General features: G+C 40.4%; 1 protein-coding gene across 4 annotated transcripts in view; it reads left to right on the plus strand.

Annotated features, from left to right (window-relative positions):
- Nucleotides 1-23,889, plus strand: part of RAI14 (retinoic acid induced 14) — an 88,141-nt gene that overhangs the window by 39,675 nt on the left and 24,577 nt on the right. For all 4 annotated transcript variants that reach the window (XM_015615082.2, XM_015615084.1, XM_019005330.2 and 1 more), the window contains exon 3: nt 8,788-8,918. In XM_015615082.2, coding sequence (XP_015470568.1) covers nt 8,788-8,918 — 131 coding nt within the window. The remainder of the gene's footprint in view (nt 1-8,787; nt 8,919-23,889) is intronic.

Below are 23,889 nucleotides of genomic sequence, written 5' to 3' on the forward strand. Positions count from 1 at the left end.
CTTTAGAACTTTGAGAAAAGACAGAACAATGGGAGATGGCCACTTCAAACAGAATAGATTTAACATCTTTATTTTTAGAAAGTCCCTTGTGTTTTTTCCTGTGTTAAGATAAACATAAGTTTCATTTATACAAATATGCACAATTAATTCTTGGCTTTACTTTCTTCTGTCTTACTGAGAGTGATTGTTTGCATGTGGTGCAGTTACTGCTACATCCTTTGCTATCTGAAAATAAAGATAAATCTTCAGTTGCTGTACTGATGATGTGTGAGATGATAAACAATGGACAGTAGCTGGACTTATTGCCAGTGCTCTGGCTGTATGTTACTAATGATTTAGATGTACTTTTTCTTGTTTTGTTCTAATGCCTTGCATGTTGTGAGCTGTTTGCTCATTGCTTTTCTTTTATACTCAATGGAATGAAATGACTTTAGTGAAAACATCAGTAATTTCTTAAGAGAAAACACCTGATGTACCTAGATGTAATGTTAGCAGGAACTACCACTGTTCCTCAAATGCAAAGATTGATTTATCTCTTTAAGAAGGGCTGAAAAGTTGTATCTGAATGAAAGAATCCTTGTAGCCTTCAGTATGAAGTGAAACAAGCAGCATGTGTGAGCTGTGTGCCTCCCAACACATACAAAACTCCACCATGAGCCTCTGAAATTGCAGTTGGGCCAGCTGTATTCCTTGGTTTGGGTGAGCTGTGTAACACTCTCTTGGTCTCCTTTGCTGACTTTTGCTCTCAGGTTCTTCACTTTCTTGCTCTCACAGAAATGGAAGTCTTGCATTTGAGTTACAAGGTGGCTGCTTTATTGTGCTTTAACTTCCTCACCTTTTCTGTGCTTTAACTTCCTCACCTTATGGCTACTCTGCATTAAAAGCCTGACTGAAACTGAAACTAACCATAGGGGTTTTTTAGAGTAACCCAAACAAAAAATAAAGCAAAAAGCAAACAAAAAAACCTCACTCACAAAACCCAACCAAACTGCCACCAAAACAGACAAAAAACACCCAAGAAACTTGCATGCAATAAATACAAACAAATCTCAGCAAAACAGTAAGCTTATTTCCACTTTCATTTCCCTCTTGAGTGCTCTTCGAGCACAGCTCACAACCTGCTGCAAATTCCAGTCATCATTTAAGCGAAGACCACATAAAGTTTTTTCTACAACTTCCCTTCCCCCACACCCCTAGTCGCCAGACTTAGAGTCTCAGATGACCATTTTAGTCAGGTCAACTTTCCCCTTCTCTCTTGGTGAAAGACCCTTTCTTTTCACAGCTTTTGGTCCCCTTCTGCCAGGAAAGTTTCCGGGCAGCCTCGCTGGCTGATAGAAGTGCCCTGCTGAGTGACTTGCTGTTCGGTTGCGTTATTCTGGGGCTCAGCATGAAAAAATGATTTGCTTGGATAATAATCACTCCTTTATCTAGAGAAGCTACCCAGTGAATGAATAATTATCAAGGTTTACTGACAATCTGCCATTAGTCTTCTGTTACCATTCCTTGTCCATTCACTCCAACTGCTTCCTGCCTTCCCTGTCGTGCTTTTTATCTCTGATTGAAATGAAATTCATGGTCTGATACAAATATAGTCTCCAGTGTCGAACGGACTTCATGCAATTCACAAGGCTAGTTACTCCAGCTAGGCACCATAGCTCAAGAAGCAAGAGGAGGGCAATGGACTGACGATTCTGGTTGTAAAATCTGCACAGGTTACTTGCATTACTGCAATTTCCACCTTTAAAGAATGGTATGTGTCATCTTGTGAGCTGTGAATGTTTCATCTTATATAAATATAATTAATGTTATTAGCCATCAGTCACCTAAAACAGGCCACATGGATGTTCAAGTGAAGCTGGAAAAGACTGGGTTGTAGCAATTAGTGACATTTAGATAATATCACTATGAATACTTTGAAAGCCATTGTCACACTTTGCTTTTCTGACAACTTAATTAGAGGTCTAGCCCTTACTTGAGGTGAAGTTAATGAACACAGCATCTTTTGGCATGGCCCTTCAGGGCGCTGCCTCGGTCAGGTGCGGTGCAGCAGAGGTCAGCTTGCAATGCCACTGTGCTGCATCTGCACCAAGGGCAGGCTTTGGGAGTCACAGCAACTGGAAGGAGCCCGGGAGGCAGCAGCTGCTGGCATCTGCTGAGCTCTGAATGTCCTGGGAGAAGCTGCTGCAGACTGGAATAAGCTGTTGCTGATAAGGTAAACAACATCCTGCCCATCTGCAAGTGAGATTTCCACTCCCACCACCCAAGCTTGCTGCTGGCAAATACAATCTCTAAATTACAGATGGGAAGGCCAGGAAAGGTGTAAGCTCCTTACCTACATACCACTGGCTCCTAGGTTATAGTGTTTTCAGATAAGCCATTCTTTTGAGAAAAACTGTCATCTGTTGTTTTAACTTCAAGGAATGTTTTGTTTAGTGAATGCATTCACTACAATAAGATTGTTCTTGTTTTTAAAACTCTCTAGGGAAGTCCAGCACATGTGGACTTTTATGGATGGCCTTGTGATGCAGTGGTGTTCAGTGTCTTTACCATGCATTTGTGACGCCAGTCTTTAAGTATTCCTTTCCTTTTCAGACACTGAGTTGCTGAGTTTGAAATTATCAGGAATTTCAATTTGCTACTCAGCTTCCCTGTAGTTCTGATTTCAGTGAAGATAACATAACTCTGTCTCCAGTAGGTTTGCAACAATGCAAGGTCACTTAAATCATCTCCTGTAGGCTGCATGCCAAAGATAAAGAAACAAAGTTGTTGCCAGTTAATGTTTGTTCAGGTATTTGCTCATAGAAAAAGTTGTACAAGCGCTAAGTAGAACTATCACCTCTTGTTATTCGTTATTTCTTGATATGTGCTGGTAATCTCAGACAATTGAGGCTTAATATCCTGATATGGTGGTGATGAAAACAAGAATAGGTACTTTTTTCGAACATGTTTTGATTCCTCAGCTTCACTTCTGGAAAGGAAATTGTTCACTTTGTGGCAGAGAAAACCATTTTTTAAACAGCTAGGGAAAGCTTTAACTCTGTAGGAAAACAGGCCTTGAGATTAAGATTTCTCTTTGGATTCAAAATCTGTCAACTTGTCAACATGATATGTGTGATCCCAAACATGAAGGATTTTTACTGAATGATTTCAGCCCTACAACTGAGATAAGTACTGTACTAATATCTTGCAATGATTAAATTGGAAATAAATTGTGCACAGAGAGAGCTTACAGGAAACTCAACAGCAGCCAGTGCAGCTGCTGTTGGTAAGTGCTGCTGAAGTTTGTGATGGAGCCATGGTTTTGAGAGGTCATCCTGATGGTGGTGTGAGCACTCTGTATTGGCTTGAGTATTGCCTTTTTTAATCACTAGTCATAAATCAATCAGTGGTGTAGATCAAGTCAATCAAGTTCTCAGCCTCACTTCATTAATACCGACCACGCAGTGGCTTGTGCAGGAGTGGCTTTCCATCCTGAGCTTGTGAGCTCTGTGCTGCCAGCTCCTTTCTCAGGTTCATGAGCGTTTCAGTATGAAAAACTGAACTGTTACCCGGGAGGTGCTTCTGAGTGAGGCCCTACAGCTCACTTTTCCATCTGAAAACTGAAAATCAAGAATAAAAAGCATGCTTGAGAGGGATGTTCAGTGCCACCTGATGTTTGGATTTTAGCATTCCATCCTTTCAGCTGTCAGTTTAAGATTTATTAGGGACAACAGATTTTCTGATTCCCTGCACATTAATAGGAAAATGTTAACTATTTTTAGACATGACTGAAAAACACCTGTTTTATCCAAAAAATTGTACGTCTTGAGCTTTGTTCTGATTACTTTGTCTCTGCATATGTAATATTCATTATTGCTACCTATACTGAAGACTATACACCTTTAAAAGAACCCGAACAAACAACATACTAACTCTTACCCCTCCCCCAAACCTGAAGAAGTACTGAGTGGAGCTCTGGCTGTGGTCTGTGAAGCTGAAATACATTTCATCAGTTTTGCATGTGTTCACAAGCCATTGTTATTGCAAAATGTTAATTGTTTAAAGGAAGGCTGTTGATAACTGTTTGGCATGTGGCCTACAGGAGTGGGGGGTGTGTGTAGGGTGAGGGTGGAGGTGAAGAGAACTCACATGTGCAGTCTTTTCAAGGATTAGATTCTTCCAAATTCATTACACAGACGTGTTTTTTCTGAAATGCTCAGGTTTGCGATATATACTCAGTTGACTAACTTGTTCATTTGCATCAGCCTTAACACAAAACAGAAAACATCTCCAAACAAAACAAAAGAGCCCTAGCTTTGTTGGTGGTGAGAAGTACCTGCTTAGCTGTGGTTTTGTTGCTCTTCTGCTATAATAAAGGTTTTCCTGAAGACTGTGCTGCTATTTGGTGCCAACCTTGAGTTTGAAGTGCTCTGCGTTTCTAACTCAATGTTATATGTGGAGACCTCTCCGACACTCTTTTTTGTTACCTTGATGAGTGGTACAACAGAACTGAAGCTTCCCAAGGGCTGTGTGGTGGATAGTGCCATGCTATTTGGATGAGATCTGAGAGCAAGGCAAGTTAGAAATCTTTAGATGGAGGGGACAGGATGTGGTGCACAGCTGAACAAGGGGCCTTACAGAAACGTATGGGCGGCTTGGAAAAGTGCAGTGGGATATGGTTTGGAGGACTGCAGTGGAGGAAGCTTGATGCAGTAGGTTTATGAAGTTAAGGTCTCCAGTTCTGCTGGCCATCCTGTACTCCTGGCAAAAGAGAGCATCTCCATGTGTTTTCCAGTAGACAAGTGCTGGCGCTGCATGATGGGTGTCAGTTCAAGGTGGCTTTTACAAAGAACAGTAACAGGGAGTACCCATGAAGTATCCCAGAAGTTACCTCCCAGGTCTTCCGTGTATGCTTGATGATGTGTGACTTGTGGGGTCAAAACCAGGCTACTCTTAGAAGAGATTCCAAAAATGTAATGTAATGCAACAGTCCCTGCCTCTGTTCAGAAATCTGGGTTTTCTGATCTGCTATGGAGAGCAGTGTCTGTGCAATGTTTGATTGCATGAGGCACTTTGAGAGCCCTTCTGACTTAAATACCTCATACTTTCTTGCCCAATCCTGGGTACAGCGTATTTTTGGTTGTCATATGTGTTCCCTGCCCTTCAAGGTTTTTCTTTCCTTGAAGAACATGGACAGTAGTGTTACAATTCCATATTGAAATGGGTTTTTGAGAGTCCATTGTGTGCCATTTATTTTATTAGCTGTACCTTTAACTTTTGGAATGCATTGTATAGTGCTGGTTTTTGAGCACAATGGGGAAGCAAAAAAACAGTTTGATCCTATCAGAGGAATATTTGAACAACAATTGATGCCTGCATACTTGTTTCTTCTGTGTGAACAGATTTATGCATAATTTTATTTCAAAAATAAAACAAGTTCTGTAAATAGATTATTGTAGCTTGCATAAAATTGACATTTCATGTACAGTTATGATGATGACACGTTATTGATGCCTTAGAATGGAATCTTTATTGCTTTAATGAAAGGATGAATGACTTTATGTGAGAAATAGAGTGTGATGGCTTTTAAACAACTTGGGTAGGACACAGGTATTTTAGTTTATAAATAAGCATAATTTTGCTGCGCAATGATGAAGAGAAACTGCATGTATTCTTTTGTTTTTCAGGAACAAAGCAAAGTTTCAGGTACAGTAGGTAATAGATGTTAAACATGCAATTACAAGAACTAATATAAGAGGATTTAGATGTGTGACAATCTCTAAAATTACTCATTCCTTTAACATCTCTGAGTCACAATGCTTGCAAGAAGAAACACTACTTAGATACAGAGCTGAAAACAGGAATCTAAAATGACTGCCAAATACAGATCTAGCCTAACCAGCCTCTACCACGTTCCTCTAAGCAGGAAGAGGAATTAATTCTCCGGCTCTGTGAGAAAAATAAAAACATGTACACCGATAACCTTTCTTTGACACTGAGACACATCTGATTCTACTGAGTGTTTTCAGGGTCATTTAATGGCTTGTCCAAGTTCAGTTCTATTTATTTCTCAAGTATGGGGGAATCTTTTTAGCTGTACAGATAAGTAAGCAGCAGTTTTTAATTGAGGTGTCATTAAGTATTTCCTTAATTGTATTTGTGTGCGAGTGTTCATTTTACAATACCAGAAAGCCAGAAAAGAATATGGTTGAACAGATTGTTTAACTCAGTAAAGATGAGTTAAAGAATCTGTTCTTTAAAACAGGTTAAAAGAGTGATTCCACATGTCATAAAATGTTTTACTGTTAGCGTGAACATTGCTCTGCATCATCAGAATCGCTTTCTGAATACTCCAGGGTTCTCAATTCAATATCCGAGTATTTCCTCAGTGCAGTTTCCATGCTACGTCAGTACATGAGGGATAATCTGGGACACAACTGTGTTCTTACCTATTTGGTCTGGGATTTTTATGATGGTGTAATTACAGATGAATACAGTTACCACAGCATCTTCTCAAAGGGGAAACTGACACTTCATCTCAGATATTTCTTAAATATGGGAGTTAGTATTTGTGTGCTTTCTTGCTTGTACCAGAACACTGAATATTGGATTATATGTCAATAACGTTTCAATTTAATAGCTGACTATTAAAGGAATATTCATGAAACTTCTTGAAGATGTGGCCATTTTTGTACTCTATAGCTGAATGTTCTTCTGAAAGCTGTTCTGCCAAGGATTTTCAGTAGGCCTTAATCTTAACATCTTCCTGTAGTTTATTCTATTTCATGCTTTGAAAGTAAATTGGTGATTTCAGGTCAGGAAAAAATCTTAATTTAGGTGTTGTGTTTTTTCTTCAAAGTATAGGTTAGTATTGGATTGGATGTGTGTGTTTGGTGTGTGTAGCCTAAGGTTGATTCATCAAATAGCCTGTATTTAAATATCTTATATGACTGAATAATTAAAAAGCTCAGAAACAGGTCAAGCTCCAAAACAAAAGACGTACTGTGAAATAAAGAGTGTTAACTTTAAAGTTTTTTATTTACAAGTGAGATACATTTTTTTTAACATCTGCTTTTAATAATAGGCTGCCTTTAAAGCATGAAATTCCCCAAATACAGAATGGGCAATGAGTCTCATTTTGGGTGGAGCCTGCTGCTTGGCTGACCACTCATTGTCATGGAGTCTAAATATTGCTTAGAGAAACAATTTTTTTTTTTTGCTGATGTAATTAGTGCTCTAGTGTCTATAGAAATTTACTGCAGTGCCATAAGAGTAAAGACTATAACCTGCAGGTTGTGCACTGACCCAGACTCCACTGCCAAAACAGACTGCAGCTGCTCTCTCTGCTCTCTCTGCATCTCTTCCTTTGGCAGAGCTGCCATTCATACTCTTGGTTCCAGGTGGTGTTCTTTCTACTCTTGTCTACTCTCCTCACAGTACTGCTCTCTCCCTAATGGTTCTTTTAATTTGTTTTATAATAACTTTTAACCTGGAACACTTTCCTCCTGCTCCTCCTGTTTTTCAGGGTGTGAATAGCCTGTGGGGTTATCAGTGTGCACATCATACACTTTTGCCCACAAGCCCAGACAGAGAAATGTCAAAGGTTTTATGTATCTGTAGGAAAAAAGTCTATATAGAGCATCAGGACAAGGTGTTGTGGGGGAGGTGGTGGTGGTTTTTTATTGTTTTTTATTAAGTCGAGTTTCTCAAGGTGTGTATTAACATGAATTCAGTAATTTTAGAAGTTGTGTACAAATCAAATGCTCATGGACAGGCAGTCATGGTGGAGATGAGCTGACTGATATCAAAGAGAAAGCCACAGCTGTTGAAGTTAACTCTCCTGAGTGTACCAGGGTGCTAACACTGGTTCAAATACAGCTTTTAACTGCACCAGATTGTTTTTCCTGGAGTCTGAACACTGTTGTTGGTCCAGACTAGAATGCATGTGTGCAACTTTCAACTCCTTTTCCAGAGCTAGGTTTGCTGTAATCACATGGGATACAGAAGGTTAACTGTCCTCTTTTCTTAGGATCTTGCTAGACTCAACTTGGAAATTTTTTAGAGGAAATAGGCCATTGTCCTGATGGTTCAGAGGATGGAGAGTCATCAGCTTGGGAAGTCATGTTCTATGACTGATTCAGCTGCTGAGAGGGATCAAAAAGATTTAGTGTATTAGGTTTGGAAAGATCTGAAAGTACGATGGTTTTCTTTTCTTTCAGTAGCGCTGTGTGAGTGATTTGTTTGTTTTTTTTAAAGACCAACGTGGGATAAAAAACCCTATAAAGCTAGCTGCAGTCTGCAAAGGGCAGTCTCTTCACCCATTAACCTCTACTAAATGTGAGCTGGGAAAAGCCTTTAATATGGAAAGTTTTTGGCTGGTTTGGGTTGTTAGGGTGGGGTCTGGATAAGATGAGGCACCTCATTGCTTATCCATGTGATGTATGTCATGAAGGTCCAATGGGGCCAGTGCAGCTCTGAAATGGAAACCAGGACTAGAAAAATAAAGGAGAATTTTTGAAAATACAGTAAGAAAATGTGCTATTTTTTTCCCGCAACTCATCTACATAGTTTCCAAGTTACAGTTCATCTTTAGTCATCGCTTAGGCCCTGGCTTAAGCCATCAAATCCTTGGGAGCCTCTGCTGCACAGCTTGCAGATTGCTTTTATGCAGCTTTGTCTGTGCCATTTCTTTGGGTTGGGCCTTTGTTTAAGCTTTCAATGGTGATAAATGTGTGCAGGATCATTCTTGAGAGTCTGTACACTGAACTGGTACTGAAAATATTTCTTCTTTCATTTCCTTTTACTCAGACGAACGAGTGGAACAAGAATGACGATCGGTTGCTGCAGGCGGTGGAGAATGGAGACCCTGAGAAGGTTGCTTCACTGCTGGGTAAAAAGGGAGCCAGTGCCACCAAACAAGATAGTGAAGGAAAAACTGCGTAAGTCCAACCAAAACCTGTGATTAACTCATAGAAAACCCCAGCCCTAGATGCACGTGCCTCTTCTGTGAATTAAAAAACAGATACTATCCTGAAAATGGTTTCTTATTCTTCTGAAGCACAACACATTCTGCAAGTCTTGATCTATAATTCTTTGTTTAAAATGCCATTTCAAAATCATAAACCCATGGAGGTAACTTGAAGGTTAACAAACTACTGGGTAGACTGGGACCATTTTAAGACAGGGTGTTTTCAAATTTCATGGCTGACTGAAGACTGCACTCTCCAAAAGGGATTAATCTTTGGAGATATTTTTTCCCATGGACATTACTTTAATAAGACAGAAACTAAGATATATTTTCATCCTAATGGGTTTGACTGAACGAGATTCCTTTTGTTAACTATTTCATATATAGCATTTTCATTTTTTGTTCTTCCTCTTGTTCTCCTGTGAACGTTCTGAATTGTGGAAGATAAAAATTCCACTAAGAAAACTACAGCCAAAAGATTGCTGTGCTTATACTTTCTTCTGTATGGCACAGAAAGATGATTTGGTGGATAAGTGAGAAACACGTGTCCTGTTACAGAACCAAAACCTTGATAAAATTCTGGATAGTTGTGGACAAAGGAGGATTTGGAAGGGCACAGCAAGGCAGTTTTATCTTGGGAAAGGCAGCACAAAGCAGTCTATACCAAACTATAAGTTCTGATAAATTACCTCTGGGTTACATTTATTGAGTCATACTCTGCTTCTTTCTTGGTCTGGTTCAATTTCCTACGTTTGCTCTTATTTCTGCTCTGCATCTGAAGAAACTGAGTGATGGATTGGTTCATAATGACCTGCAATTTCTTACTGCACAAGTCCAAGTCATCAATTTCGTCAACCAGGCTTTCTCCTCCATACTTTAATAGGTTTTTAATTTTTAAAAGTTGCCTACATAGGTTCTTCTTTTGGCCATTGAATCTTCAAAATTACAGCTATATTTAGTATTTACTATGTTTTTACAACAAATGTAACTTCAGATTTCGATTCTTAATGTCTTCTTAAGCTGCCTTCTGCATACAGTGTATCCAGTGTAGCACCTACTTTGCAAATTTCATGTATAAATTGATACTATGGATTTTTCTAGGGAACCACCCAGGACTGAATTTATCAGTACCTCTTAACTCTTAAGAATGTAGCTAGGTATTGGTGCGAGGCTTTTTCTGCTTTACATGGTTACCAAAAAAATTGCCTTTGTCATTCTTTATTTGCAGCTGCAAAGAAGTTAGTGAGCATATATAGATATGAATGATGCTGCTACTGATAATGCAGTTGTAAATACTTCTTTCAATTGTTTGCACCAATTGTGAGTTAGCGCTATAAAGATCTCTGCTGCTTCTTGTTCTGTGTGCTCATTTAACTGTCATTTACTTTTAATTTTTTTTCTGTGTTGTGGTTTAGAAGGCACAACACCGTTTTCTTCTTGAGAGAGAAGAAAGAAAGCAGCATTGCAGTGATGAAGAAATACAGCATGTCAAGTCTCATTCTGTTTCCTGTGCTTTGGAAAATTTAGGAGACCTGGTCAGGTTATTTCTGTCTACTTTTTAAAAGATAGAGACTGACAGGTGTAGAAGCAATGGCACTAACCTGAAGAGACATAGCTACCAAAGGTGGGCCAGAAATGTTCTCCAGCATCTCTTACTAATATTGGGCTGTGTCTTGTTTGTGTTTTTATCACTCAGTATTTTTTTGGTGTGTACAAAATGGAGTACAACCATCATTTTGGTATAGACTTGTTTCTCCTATGTTTGCAATGTGATGACAGCACTTCATTCCTGCCATGTGCCTGGCTTCAGAAACTCTGCTTACATGAGTGGACCCTTCTGCAGCCCAGCACTGAGGTCTGTTGGTGTGCTGCAAGAGCGTAGTGCTGGTTAGTTAGCTACCCCATCTCTAACATCAGTAACTTCTGTGCTGGAAATCACTGAAAATCTTCACAGGGCTTCTTGGGAGAGCAGTCCACTCTTGTGCTCAGATTTCACAAAATCACAGAATGGTTTGGATTAGGAGAGACCTTAAAGATTATCTCATTCCAATCACCCTGTCACAGACTGGGACACCTACACTTGGCCATGTTACTCAAAGCCCAATCCAACCTAGCCTTGAACACTTCAAGAATGGTTCATCCACAACCTCTCTGGGAAATCTCTTCCAGTGCCTCACCTCTTTCACAGTGAAGGACTTCTTATTACTACCTCATCTAAACCCACCCTTTTTTCAGTTTGAAGCCGTTCACTTTGTCCATGTTTGTCCACTTTGTACATGTCCATGTAGAGACGTGTCCTTGTAAAAGGTCTCTCTCCAGCTTTCCTGTAGGTTCCCTCTTAGGACCTTGGAAGGTGTTCCAAGGTCTCTCCAGAGCCTCCTCTCATGAGCCTTGCACATGGAAAATAAGGCAGTGATTGGTGACAGCCAACATGGATCTTCAATAAATGCAAATAATGCCTGACAAATCTGTTGGCCTTCTGCAGCTGGGTCACAGCTGTGGTCCATGGAGAAAAAGCAACAATATCATCTGCCTCGACTTGAGCAGAACACTTGACACTGTCCTGCACAGCACAGCCTGGAGACACATGGATTTATGGGATGGGCCGGTGCTCCCTCTCATGAGGGCAGAGTAAAGAAGCAGAATAACCTCCTTTGACCTGCTGCCCACAGAATTATTTTGATGCAGAGCAGGATATGATTTCTGGGCTGTGAGCTGACATTGTCAGCTCATGTCCAGCCTCTTGTCCACCAGCACCCCCAAGTCCTTCTTGGTAGAGCTGCTCTCTGTCCATTCTCTGCCCAGCCTGTCTTCATGCTTGGGTTTGCCGTGACCCAGGTGCAGGACCATCACTTGGCCTTGTTGCACCCCACAAGGCCCATGTGGTTTCACTGATTACATTTTAGGAAGTTGTCTGCAGTGCCATGTGAGAGGTGAGCTCTTTGGATGAGTGTTCTATTGATCCCTGTGAGTAAATATTGGTGCATTTGTCTACTTGGTTGGGATGAAGCTGACGAATCAGAAGAACATGGTGGATTCAATTATGTAACAGAGTGCATAATGTGATTAAAGACTTTGGAATGTGCTTGAAAGCAAAAAGTAGAAACAATTACACATTGCAATACAGGTTTGTTAGTTCCATCATTGTCTGTACCCTTAAGTGTGACGTGTTTTTTTTAAGACTTTTCTTTTTCATTCTTTTTGTTAACAACCCTACAAGAAAAAATTTTAATTCTGTCCAGGTATTTGAGATACAGTAATATAGTGCATTATTTTAAACAGAAGGTGGAGAGGATCATTTTTTATGCTCAGAGAGGTACTTTTAAATTTCTATTTTATAATTATATGGATTCCTATTATAAAATGCTGTAACTGAAAGGAACAGAGACCAGAACCGATGATATTCTTTATTCACCCTGTTGAGGACTGTATGTATCATCCCACTGAGTCCTGCTATGATGTGCAGCAGCTTTGGCTCAGTTTTGGGCATAATTTCCTCTTGGTGTTCTCTTTAGTCCCTGTCATTTGTGACTTGTTGACATGCAATAAAATGGTGCTTAAAAGAGTGAAGTCTAGATACTTCCTAAATTCAAGGTATTAGTATTAAGGCAGGTATTTCTTAGAGATAATATTTACAAATTTTAACTAAGTATAACTCCTCAGCAGTATCTCTTTAAAAAATGGTATTTAAAAGGTATTTAAAAAATACCTTGTCAGAGTAATGAAATTATAGTTTTTTAAGACTCACTTGACTTTCCACACCATCGCCCTGCTTTTGACTAAGTTCTTTCTATAAACAATAAATCACTTTTAAGGCCATGGAGCAAATCCACCTTTGGCATAAGTTGACACAGTCCCATTGTTGCTCCCACTTACATAGCACAGACTATTGCCAAGCATAGTTGTAATAGAACCTGTCTAGAAATCTGACTCTGCCATTGTAGTCTTACTTTGCCAGATAGGCTGGTTGTTTTTTCTTTTGGTCCAGCTTCCTTAAACAACAAAATGTGTCTTTCCAGCTTGGAATTTGATCATTTAAATCCACTTAAAATAGCAATAAATGGTTTTCAAAAAGATCTCTTTCAGGAACTATAGGATTGGATTAATTCATGTGCTGTACTTTCCACAAGATCAAGTGTTCAAATGGGCTGTTATTTTAAGAAGCTACTGCCATTATTGAGGGGAAGTGGAGGGATGGGGGTGGGGGAAGGATTTTGGAAAGGATTTACAGTGTATAAATGGTAGCACTTCCTTGTCCTGAAGTTATTTTGTCAGTGTGCCAGTCCATTACTGCCATGTTTGCATGTTTCTGCAAGGTACTAAACTAGAATTAAATGCTTTTGGCTATTAAGTGAAACAATAGATCTTTGTACAATTTTTTAAACTGCAATTGAATCAGCTGTTATTTAATAAAATTACTCTAACAATCATACAAAAAAGCTTTAGAAACCTCTGTAAATTTGCTCTTTAAGGATTCTTCCACAAAACTGCTGCCCATAGCAGTTAATAGAAAATTTATATTTTCATTTGAAAGAGACCGTTCATGCCTTGGAGGCTGAACTAAAAATAAATTTTGGAGCATATTCCAACTGTAAATGCTTGATATTTATTATGTACATAGTATTATTTTTTGTTTTCTCCCTTTCGGATCTTACTATATAAGGAGGGTGACTGGCATGAAGAACATCACTTTTCAAAAGGAGTAGTGTTTTAATTACCTTTGAGAGAGAACTTTTCCTTATATGCATTAATATTTACCTTAAAAGAAGCTATTAGAAGAATACATAGAATGATAGAATAATCTAAGTTGGGTGGAACCTACAAGGATCATCAAATCCAAGTCCTGCACCAGACACCCAGAGTCTCACTATGTGCCTGACTGCGTTGTCCAAACATTTTGAACTCTGTCAGGCTGGTGCTGTGACCACTGCCCTAGGGAGCCTGTTCCAGTGTCCAACTACCCTGTGGACAAAGAACCTTTTCCTATTATCCAACCTAAACCTCCCCTGACACAACTTCAGGTTGTTTCCTTGGGTCCTGGTCGCCACAGAGAAGAGACCAGTGTCTGCTCCTTTGCTTCCCCTTGGGAGGGTGTTGTAACTGGAGTGAGGTGTCCTGTCAGTCTCAGCCACTCCTCACACGGCTTCTCCTGCAGATCCTTCACCATCCTCACAGCCATCATTTGGACACTTTCTAACAGTCCAATGCCCTTCTTACACCTTCTTACCCCCAGCACTCGAGGTGAGGCTGGCCCAGCCCAGAGCAGAGCAGGACAATCCCCTCCCTTGCCTGGCTGGTGATGCTGTCCCTGATGCCCCCAGGACAGCGTTGGCCCTCCTGGCTGCCAGGGCACTGCTGGCTCCTGTTCAACTTGCCATGGACCCACAGCCCCAGGTCCCTTTCCCCAGCACAGCTTTCCAGTGTCTCATTCCCCAGTCTGTACACACATCCAGGGTTGCCCTGGCCCAGGAGCAGAATCTGTCACTTTCCCTTGTTAAACTCCATATGGTTGGTGATTACCCAGGCCTCTGATTTGTAATGGTCTCTCTGCAGGGCCTCCCTGCCTTTTAGGGAGTCAACGGCTCCTCCCAATCATCTGCAAACCTACTTAGTATGCCTTTAAGTCTTGTGTCCAAGTAATTTATGAAGGTATTGAAGAGCAAAAGGCGAGGATGGAGCAGAACCCCACCAGTGACAGGTCACCCCTGTCACTGTAACCCTTTGTATCCCACCCATGAGCCAGTTGCTCACACATCAAAGGATGTGTTTATCCAGCTGTGAAATGGACATTTTCCGCAGAAGGATCCTGTGAGAGACAGTATCAAAAGCTTTGTTGAAGTGCAAAAAGCTAAGAATAACATCCACTGGCTTCCCTTGCTTAACTATGTGGGCTACCTTGTAATGGAAGGAAGTTGGGTTTGACAAGCAGGACTTTTCCCACATGAAGCCATGCTTGCTGTGATCAGTGACTGCATTGTCCTCCAGGTGTTTTTCAGTACTTCCCAGAAGAATCTTCTCCATAACCTTACTGAGCATTGCAATGAGACTGACAGACTCAGTTTCCAGGGTCCTCCTTCTTGCCCTTTTTGTCATCAGACAACATTAGCCATCTTCCAGTCACCTGGGTCCTCTCTGGATTCCCAGGACTGTTCAGAGTCTTTGAGAGAAGCCTTGTGGAGACATCAGCCATCTCTTTAGGTATTCTCAAATGAATTCCATCAGGCCCCTTAGATTTATAGGGATCCAGTTGGAGCAGCAGATTCCACACAAGTTTATGGTCAACTTAGCATTAATTTTCTCCCAGCCGTGGTCCTCCAGCTCAGGCCACTGCGACCCTCTTAGCCTTTTATCAGTATTGAAGACAGGCCTAACACATCTCAGCCTTGTCCATATCCCTGTTTGCAAGGTGTCCATCCCCATCCTGTAACAGGCTGATCTGTTTTCTGCCCTGCCTTTTGCCATTAATGTATTTTAAAATAACTCTTTCTGTTGTCCTGCACTGTTCTGGGCAGCTTCAAGTCCACATGAGTTTTCCCCCTACAGTGGCAGCAGCATATCTGTATTCTTCCCATAGCACCTGACCTACACCCACAAAGTGGACATAAACCTTCTTTTTTCACCTTATTTCCAAGACAAGATCACTTCTTAGCCAAGCTGGCCTTCTGCTCGTCTGCTTGACTTCCAACACTTAGGAATAACCTGCTCCTGTGCACTTAGGAGGTGATGTTTAGCAAGTGGCAGGCACTGATGGGGCCCCTTCAAAAGCATTTTCTAAGGGGACCCTACTCACTAGCTCCCTGAGCAGCCTGAAGTCTGATCTCACCAAGTCCAAGGCTGAAGGTTTGCTGGCACTTCTGCCCTGTCAACAGAGATTCTAAACTTGATCACTTTGTCATCTCTGAGGCCACCAGTCTCCACTTCACTCATGACACATTCTCTGTTAACAGAGCCACAAATCACTCTTTAATAGCCAGCACCATGCAGCCAGGACATAAATCCAATGCAGATTGGACACTGACACTGGACAGTCAAGGCCTGATCAAAGTCACACCATCATCACTGGGTGCTGCTGTACCCAGTATGCTGGCACTTCAGTACAAACTGGAGTCCAAGGCACTAAAATGTCAGTGCACACCACTGACTGTCAATTCATTTTTTTCCATTGCACTGGCAGTAGAATGCAGGCCACAGTTTGCTTTCACCTGGAGAAGCATCATTCCACATGAAGAACATGTGGAAGCACAGTCCTGCCCCCTGCCATGGGCTGATCCAGGCTGCACTGGAAAAGGGCAAGGCTCCAGAATACTTAGAGAACATTGATGGCATCATTGTATGAGCAAACACAGCAGGGAAAATTTTTTGAATGGGGAGGAGATTATCCAGGTTCTCCTGAAGGCTGGTTTTGCCATAAAGGTCAAGGGACCTGCTCAGGAAATTGAATTTAAGGAGTAAAATGGGAAGATAGAAGTCATCAGATTCCAGTGGGTGTGGCAAACAAAATAGCAGCTAAGTCCCTGCCAACCAGGTAGAAGGAAGCACAAGCTTTCCTAGGCACTGTGGGGTTTGGAGAATGAATATTTCAGAGCACAGTCAGATTGTCAGCCCTCTCTATCAATGACGTGGAAGAAGAATTATTTCAAACAGGGCCCTGAACAAAAAGAAGCTTTTGAACAAATTAAGCAGGAGGTTGCCCATGCAGGAGTCCTTGGGCCAGTCAGAACAGGGCGTGTTGTGTGGAATGTGCTGTACGCTGCAGCCAGGGAGAATGGACGGAAGGGACCTGGAGAGACTCGAGGATGACCTCATGGGTTCAGGAGTCTGGGATACAGAGGATTTGAGGCCAGCTACACCCCAGCTGAGAAAAAGATTCTAGCAGTTTATGAAGGGGTTCAGGCTGCCTCAGAAGTGATGGGCACTGAAGCACAGGTTGCAGAGCTGAAAGCCACCCTGCTGTCTTTACATATTGCTGAATGAGAGAAATGGACAGTGCTCTACCTCTACACTGACTTGTGGGTGTTGGCAAACACTCTGTGGTTGTGCCTGGACTGAGAGAAAAGGACCAATTGGCAATGCAGAGGGAAACCCATCTGGGCTGATGAACTGTGGCAAGACACTGCTGCCCAGATAGAGGAGCTGGCACTTGTAAGAGTGTGTCATGTGGATGCACACAAATGCATCAGAATGCACACTGACTATATTGATTTGATCTCTGAGGAAAAAAATATTATTTTTTATCATAGTATTTAATTTCTGATGGTCCAGGTGGTAGCAATAATGTCTAGGTTTCTGAACATGGACAAAGAAAGACCACAGGGAACTCAACCTTTGTTTTATCTCTAGCCAACAGATGGCTGAAATCTGTTTTTTATTCCAAAATTTCTAATAAAGTTTATTTCCATGGGAGATCTGGGTGTAAAAGCTGTTGTCTCTCTAAATCTTTTCTGAAGTTCTTTTTAGGTTCAAACTGTGATTGTTCACTTTTTGTCCCTTCCCCTGCCCTGCAGCATTGTTAGGGATATAATTTAATTAAGATGTTGATATTAAGTTTCCTGAAAAATTGCTTTCTGCTTTAGACAAATGCTCAGAAATGCTAATGAAACTCTAGGCCATGGGTGGATGAATGTGTCCACTGCCAGGATACTAAATTGGGCTAATTAACTTTCTATTATGTTCGGTATGAGCTGATTGTTAATGTATGGTGAGAGGGAATGCTTTTATCTCCGTAAGAGAAGAGTAATGCTTAACTTTGATTTTAGAATTTGGCGATACATGAAAAAGTCCACACTGCCTACAAACATCACCATATTGGCAATCATGCAGGCTTTCAAATGAGATCCGTGGAGTAGAATTCATGACAGTGGTTTGTTCCTGGCTCTTGACTGAAACTGTGTAGACCATTTCTGGTGGTTTTAACGCCTCACTAGTTCTTGCCTACACTTTCAACAGGATTTGAAATCAGTAGCATCCAGGCTCTATTATACACATTTTTAAAGCAATTTTTATAAGACATTTTAGCATTTTTATACCTTCCTGTTATATATAAAAAAAATTAAAAAAAAAAATAAAAAATAGAGAAGGGGCCATCTTCTGAAGAGACAGAAATGAATCATCTTTAGTTGTATTTCAGTTACAAAGATACTAAACTTTTTACTTTATCTCTTTAGTGATTTCCTATGTTATAAATTAAACAAATTCCATGTATTTAAAGAATGAACTCCCTATTCCATATAAAGTTCTCTAAGCATTGAGAAGCCTCCCAATGGGTTTTGCATCTTACATGCATAGGGTTTAATGCAGATGATATCTAAAGTTCAAAGGCAAAACAATCAGTCTGGAATTTCTTGTAGGAGCCAGCTTGTGTCTTCTGTTCTGTATTTGCATTTCTACACAGCTGATGGCTATTCTTAAGAACTTTTGTATTTCATTGTCTTTTATTGGGGCTGTCCTCTCAGAGGGAAGCAAATGCTCTTCTGAAGGGCCCCTGTACTCATGTTTGGGTAGCCTGTGAGCTGAGCCTGTGAGCCTCCTGCCACAGGCACGATCAGCCAAACCTGTAATGCAGCATCAGGCAGCAGCTGGAATTCTCTGTTAACTCAGCTCCATTTGCAGAGTTGCCAAATACCCAGATCTTGCCAGACCTGGCCAGCTTTCAACAAGTTTGTCAGTTGCTTGGATCAGAGCACAGCCTGGATGATTGGGAGTTTTTGTATGCCTGGGTTGAAACAGCTGCAGTTTGGCTCATGTGGAGGCAAAACCCAGTGCCCCACTTTCCCATGGGGAATGCTGTGGCTACTCCCTGCACTTGTCCCATCTGAGCTGGCAGGAGAGCCATGAGGGAAGCGTGTCTCTCATGGGTTGGGCCAGATTCAACTTCTTCAAGGCTGGAGGGGACAGGGTTAATGCTGCAGTTGTTTTTCAGATTTATATCTACATAATGGGCTGCAGTTGTTTTACATGTTTTTCAAAGACTTATGCAACCAAATGAGCTGTATGTGTAGATTTTAATTATACCCACTGGTTGTTACTGGCTTAAAAATGTACTCTAATCTAGGAAGGGGAGCAGACAGCCAAAACAGAGCAATGTGCAAATGTTCAGTTTACTTAGGGTTTTTTTGAATTTCAAACTGAGATCTCAGGCAATAGACTGTGCTGGTGGTTGCTTATTTACTGGATGTGTTTCACTCTGTTTTCTGCTACCTTCTTTACAGATGCATTCTGTGTTAGGAAACTGCTGAAAAGTAGCTGGAAAGTTAATGAAAAATTTAGAAAAACTCTGAAGTTGCACATTGGCCTTTGGTCCAGCCCCTAGTCCTCTTCCGAAATACAGAATCTTCAGGTGGACAGTTATTCTGAAATACAGAATAGAACATATATTGCCATAATAATCCAAAGAGTTTATTTAAAAAAAATATTAAGTGGTCATAGTAACCAGTGGTCTTTGAAGAAAGTGTTACAGGTAGATTAATTACTGTAAGTAAATTGGTTTGCAATTATCCCATGAAGTAAGGGAAGTTCACTTTGTACAGCTTAATAAAAAATAAAAAAAAAAGTAAATCCAAACAGGTGCTTCAAATCTGAAGAGATGGAAAGTATTATGAGCATAAAAGATACAGAAACAGCAAGGATAACATATCCTGAGCTATCCGTTGTCAATATCCCTCAGGTTCATAAGGATATTTCTGCTCATCAAGTCTTGGAACACTAGATGCAGTTTTTAAGTCTTGCTGCATTTTCATGTTACAAAAATATTTGGTTTAGGTTAACCTTTACTCAATTGCTCTCACTCTTTTAAGCCTTTTCCTGGCCTCTTGTTATGCCAACATGGTTCAGGATTACATTGCTCTAATGTTCATAACTTTCCATATCCTAAGGTGATTATTAGCAATTGCTGACCCACAGGCAGCAATACCAAGTGAGTTGTGTTGGAGCATGTAGTCATTGCTCTCATTTTTGGGCTTAATTTTAACTTTGAACTCTGTTGGGCCTTGAAAGGGCTAAAGATGGCTAGCTGGGCACATCCTCAGGGATTTCACCCTGTGCTATAAAGATGATGTGCCAGAGAGAGCATGTATATTGGGAATGTAACTGAGCAGCTGTTTGGACTTTATACATGGGATGTGGTCTTAAAAAAACTATCTTCCCTACTTCCCTTAAAGTAATATTCCCTACTTATCTGCCTTCCTGCTTTGGAGGCTCAGGCCATACTGCACAGATTTCTGGGGTCTTTAAGCTTTTTGAAACTTCATCATTTGTCAATTTTTCTATCCTACAACTCCAAAAATAATAAAAAGAAGTATGTCTAAATTTCAGACTTTCTGTCAACACCTAGCAATGCCCTGAAGCTTCTGCTTGCAGAATCTCTGTTGCATTTCGCTGACATTAGTTCCTGAGGAATTTTAAAATAGACACTGTGCGAGAAACTTTTTGTGATAAATCTAAATTGTGAGCACTTGTGTTTACAGTTAATGGTACATGGAAGGAAAGTCCATACATTTCAGACTTGAAGTGGGAGTTTGTGTTAATGCGGTAATAGAGTTTGCCAAAGAAAATTGTATGTGAAAATGGAGCTGCTGGAGCACAACCTGAGAATGAAAAGTATAAAGCTTCTGGGGATCCCAGAAATCTCTCTGAAGAGCAGCTGGGTGGATATTTTGCTGAGTTTGAAGGCTAAAATCAGGAGTCTGTAGCTTGCCAGCTCCTGTGTTGCATAAGGCAATTGCTTCTTTTCTGTAAGAAAGCAGCCATTAAAGAGGCTTGCCTTTTATTAATGCCCTGTAGTTCAAAGCATGTATTACTGAAACAAGACTTATCATGCTATGATGCAAAGCTGGAAATTTTATATGAAAACTGCATTTGTTTTGGTTTCAGTGGCGGGTTTTTTGGTTTTATTGCTTTTTTGAAAGCTGTCCCAGAATACATGCTAACACAGAAGGGGCATGGAGGATTTTTATCAGAGAGTTCTGTGTGTATTGGCAGATGCCATCTCATATTAAAATAGAAGGACACAGGCTGTGTGCAGCACTTCACTTTACTGTGGCTGGTGCTAAAGGGGAGAGAGGGGAAAATAATCTCACACAGCTCCTGGTAAATCCATACCTGCCTCTGTCAATGTCTTAAAAACTTGCACTGCACTCTAGAAGTTGTTTGCAGAAACTCACTGATTGAATGTTTTAAAACTCTGAATACATAATTTTCCCAGCTTGTACTGGTGCCAGGTCTGATTTGAAAACAAAATGTATTTCCTCTCTTTCTCCTAAGATAATTTTTGAACTCTTTTGGTTACATGTATGCAAGTGACAGGATAATGATATGGAATGCCACCATTATTGAAAACCACATTTTTTACAGTTGCTCTTGGGAGTATGTAAAATGGGTGCAGTGTGAAGCTATAATTTTTATTTGTTTAAAGAAAATAATAAAAAAACCCAAATAACTGGTAAGTATTGATAATGATTACCTGTAGATGTTAGATTTTTCTTTTAAGACAGTCTGATCTGCCAAACATCAGTATGTCTCTCCCTACAAAATATGAGTGATTTTGTACTCATACTCAAATGAGTGAGAGTATCTTGGTGATGCAGTCAGGAAAAGATGAAGATCCTTTTGACTTTCATAGCAAAACCTTCATGTTTTAATTTTAGGTCTGTGAAATTCTACATGCTGCTCCTTATTTTTCACAGACAGATTGCACTGTGTGATGAAGCAGTGGAAGGCAGCCTTGGTTTTCAAATGGTCTTGTTTCCTGTGCCAGCTCACCAGCCACACTTACCTACCTGCCTGTGCTGTTTTAAGGAGGAAGCAGAAGCCAGAGAGGAAGGCAGAAGACACCTCCAGTTTCAGGACTGTTCTGGGGTTTTCCCAAACATTTAATCTGAGGGTGGTAATTTTTCCATTATTGAGTTTGGGATGTGTCAAAAAGGGCTTATTTTTAAAATTGCTTTAATGCTGATAAAAATCTCAAGCCATTCACAGATCAGTAAATTGTATTCTTCTACAGTGACTGATCAGCGTGCTGCATGTAAGAGGAGACCACACTGGACTTCCTCATACACAGAAAGTGCTGCTTTAGTGGTAACTCATGGCCCTTTCTCCTTCAGGCCAGGTCTCGGGAACTTCAGTGCTTCTGCCACTCAGCCTGTGGTAGAAAGCCACCAAAAGCCAGATGTCATCTACTGTGTTTATTTTAGCTGTTATTATTGAAGGAGGAGTTGAGGCAATGAGGGATAGCATGCTGAGCTGGGTGCTGCTTCTAAAATATATAAACGTTACAGTTAGTTCAGAAAGTCAGCCAGGTTATCAGTGAGTCACTTTGTGGCTGAGATACCTGGTGAATTGCTTGCCTGTCTGACCTGGTAGTAGCAAAGCTTTAATGTCTTCTATTTCTAGTTTTTTTTTTTCTTTTATTTAATCAGCAAAACGGGGTCTCTAGGCAGCTCTGTATCTTTATCATTCTTGTTTGTTTGTGTGAAGGTATTGGTTGGTGAGGAAACAGTAAATCGTCATATAGTTGGAAGGAAAGTTAGACTTTTTAAAAGTCAACAAAGGGTTGACATCCATTAGAAAATGAAGAAGAATGATCTGCCTTGGGGAGGGATGTTTTTACTCAAAATAAACCTTGACAATGAGTGTATATGAGTTCATAGTGTTTTTCAAACATTCTTGCACTTAAAATATTTTCAGAGCACTCAGATTGAAATTACAGAGAACAATACTATGATACGCTTGCATATAAGTTTGACTGGGTTCCATGTTTGTCATAATAGGAAATAGCAAATACAATATTCACTTAGCATCCATAATTCAGCCGTATTCTTTATTTGCTTTGGATTTTGGTAAGTAGTGTGTTGAACTACTTTCAGGCCCTGGAGAAAATCTGTATTACAGAGAATGTTAATTCTGCCCAGAAAAAAATCTGGAGCATGACCTTCTTCCAGACAAGAGCAAGGTCCAGACAGAGATTGAACCCTCTGATGTGGTGTAATTCTGCTTTTTCTCCCCCCCGTTTTTCTTTACACAAATGAAAATTTCCTTTAGTGTCTTAAATTAAGACTTGATATTTATTTTTTTTCTGATTTTATCATGTTCCTCTTTACTTTTGTGGCACTTCCCCTAGATATATGGACCACCCAGTTGTTTTAAGCCAGCTGTCAAAATACCATTCAGTAAGAGGATTTGCAGGAAGTAGCTCTGCAAATGGTTAAGCAGAGAACCTCACTACAGCAGAGCCATGTCTTACTGCTAATACCACCTTAGCAATTGCCATCAGCTACAGTTTTACAAGTCTAACCCCTAAATGTGGATTATTTCTGTTCTTCTACGTATGGTGTAATGATTTATAAAGAAAGTTTATGTGAGCTGAGTAGTAAAAATTACAGTCCTTTTTAGTTTAAGTTAGACTGACATTTAAATAATTTCTGAAAACACTCGTTCTTGGTCTTTTGGCAAAGACTGGCTCTGTCTGAACTCTTGTGCTTTGTCTATCAAATGCTGGTTAAGGAAGTCTTCATTCCCTTGCTGGTTTAATATTGTGACCAAAATGCGGAAAAGGTCATTTGCCCTGAATAATCTCTTGTTTAGGAGAGATGTAAGTGCTTCACCCATTGACATCTCATATCTGTAAAAAAATCTCCTGCTTCAGAGTAGTTCAGGGATGTCATACACAGCTGTGCCCTCTGTTGAGGCAGAAAACATCATAAAAAGTGTCTGTCAATGTGGGGTTTTTATCTGAGTAATACTTCAGGTCAAGAGATTTGGGGTCCTGACAAGATTTTGTTGTGATAGCCTTGTAGCTGTTCTCCAGTTGAACCTGAACCTCATTAAATTAGTTCACTCTTACTCTAACAGTCTGTTTACCCCAACTGGGCTTTGCATTCCTCACAATGAACATAATTTTTCACCTTTTCTTGTTAAGTACTGAGTAGTTATGAGACCTGTACATTTCC

Source organism: Parus major, chromosome Z (assembly GCF_001522545.3).
Source record: "Parus major isolate Abel chromosome Z, Parus_major1.1, whole genome shotgun sequence".
NCBI classification, from domain to species: Eukaryota; Metazoa; Chordata; class Aves; order Passeriformes; family Paridae; genus Parus; species Parus major.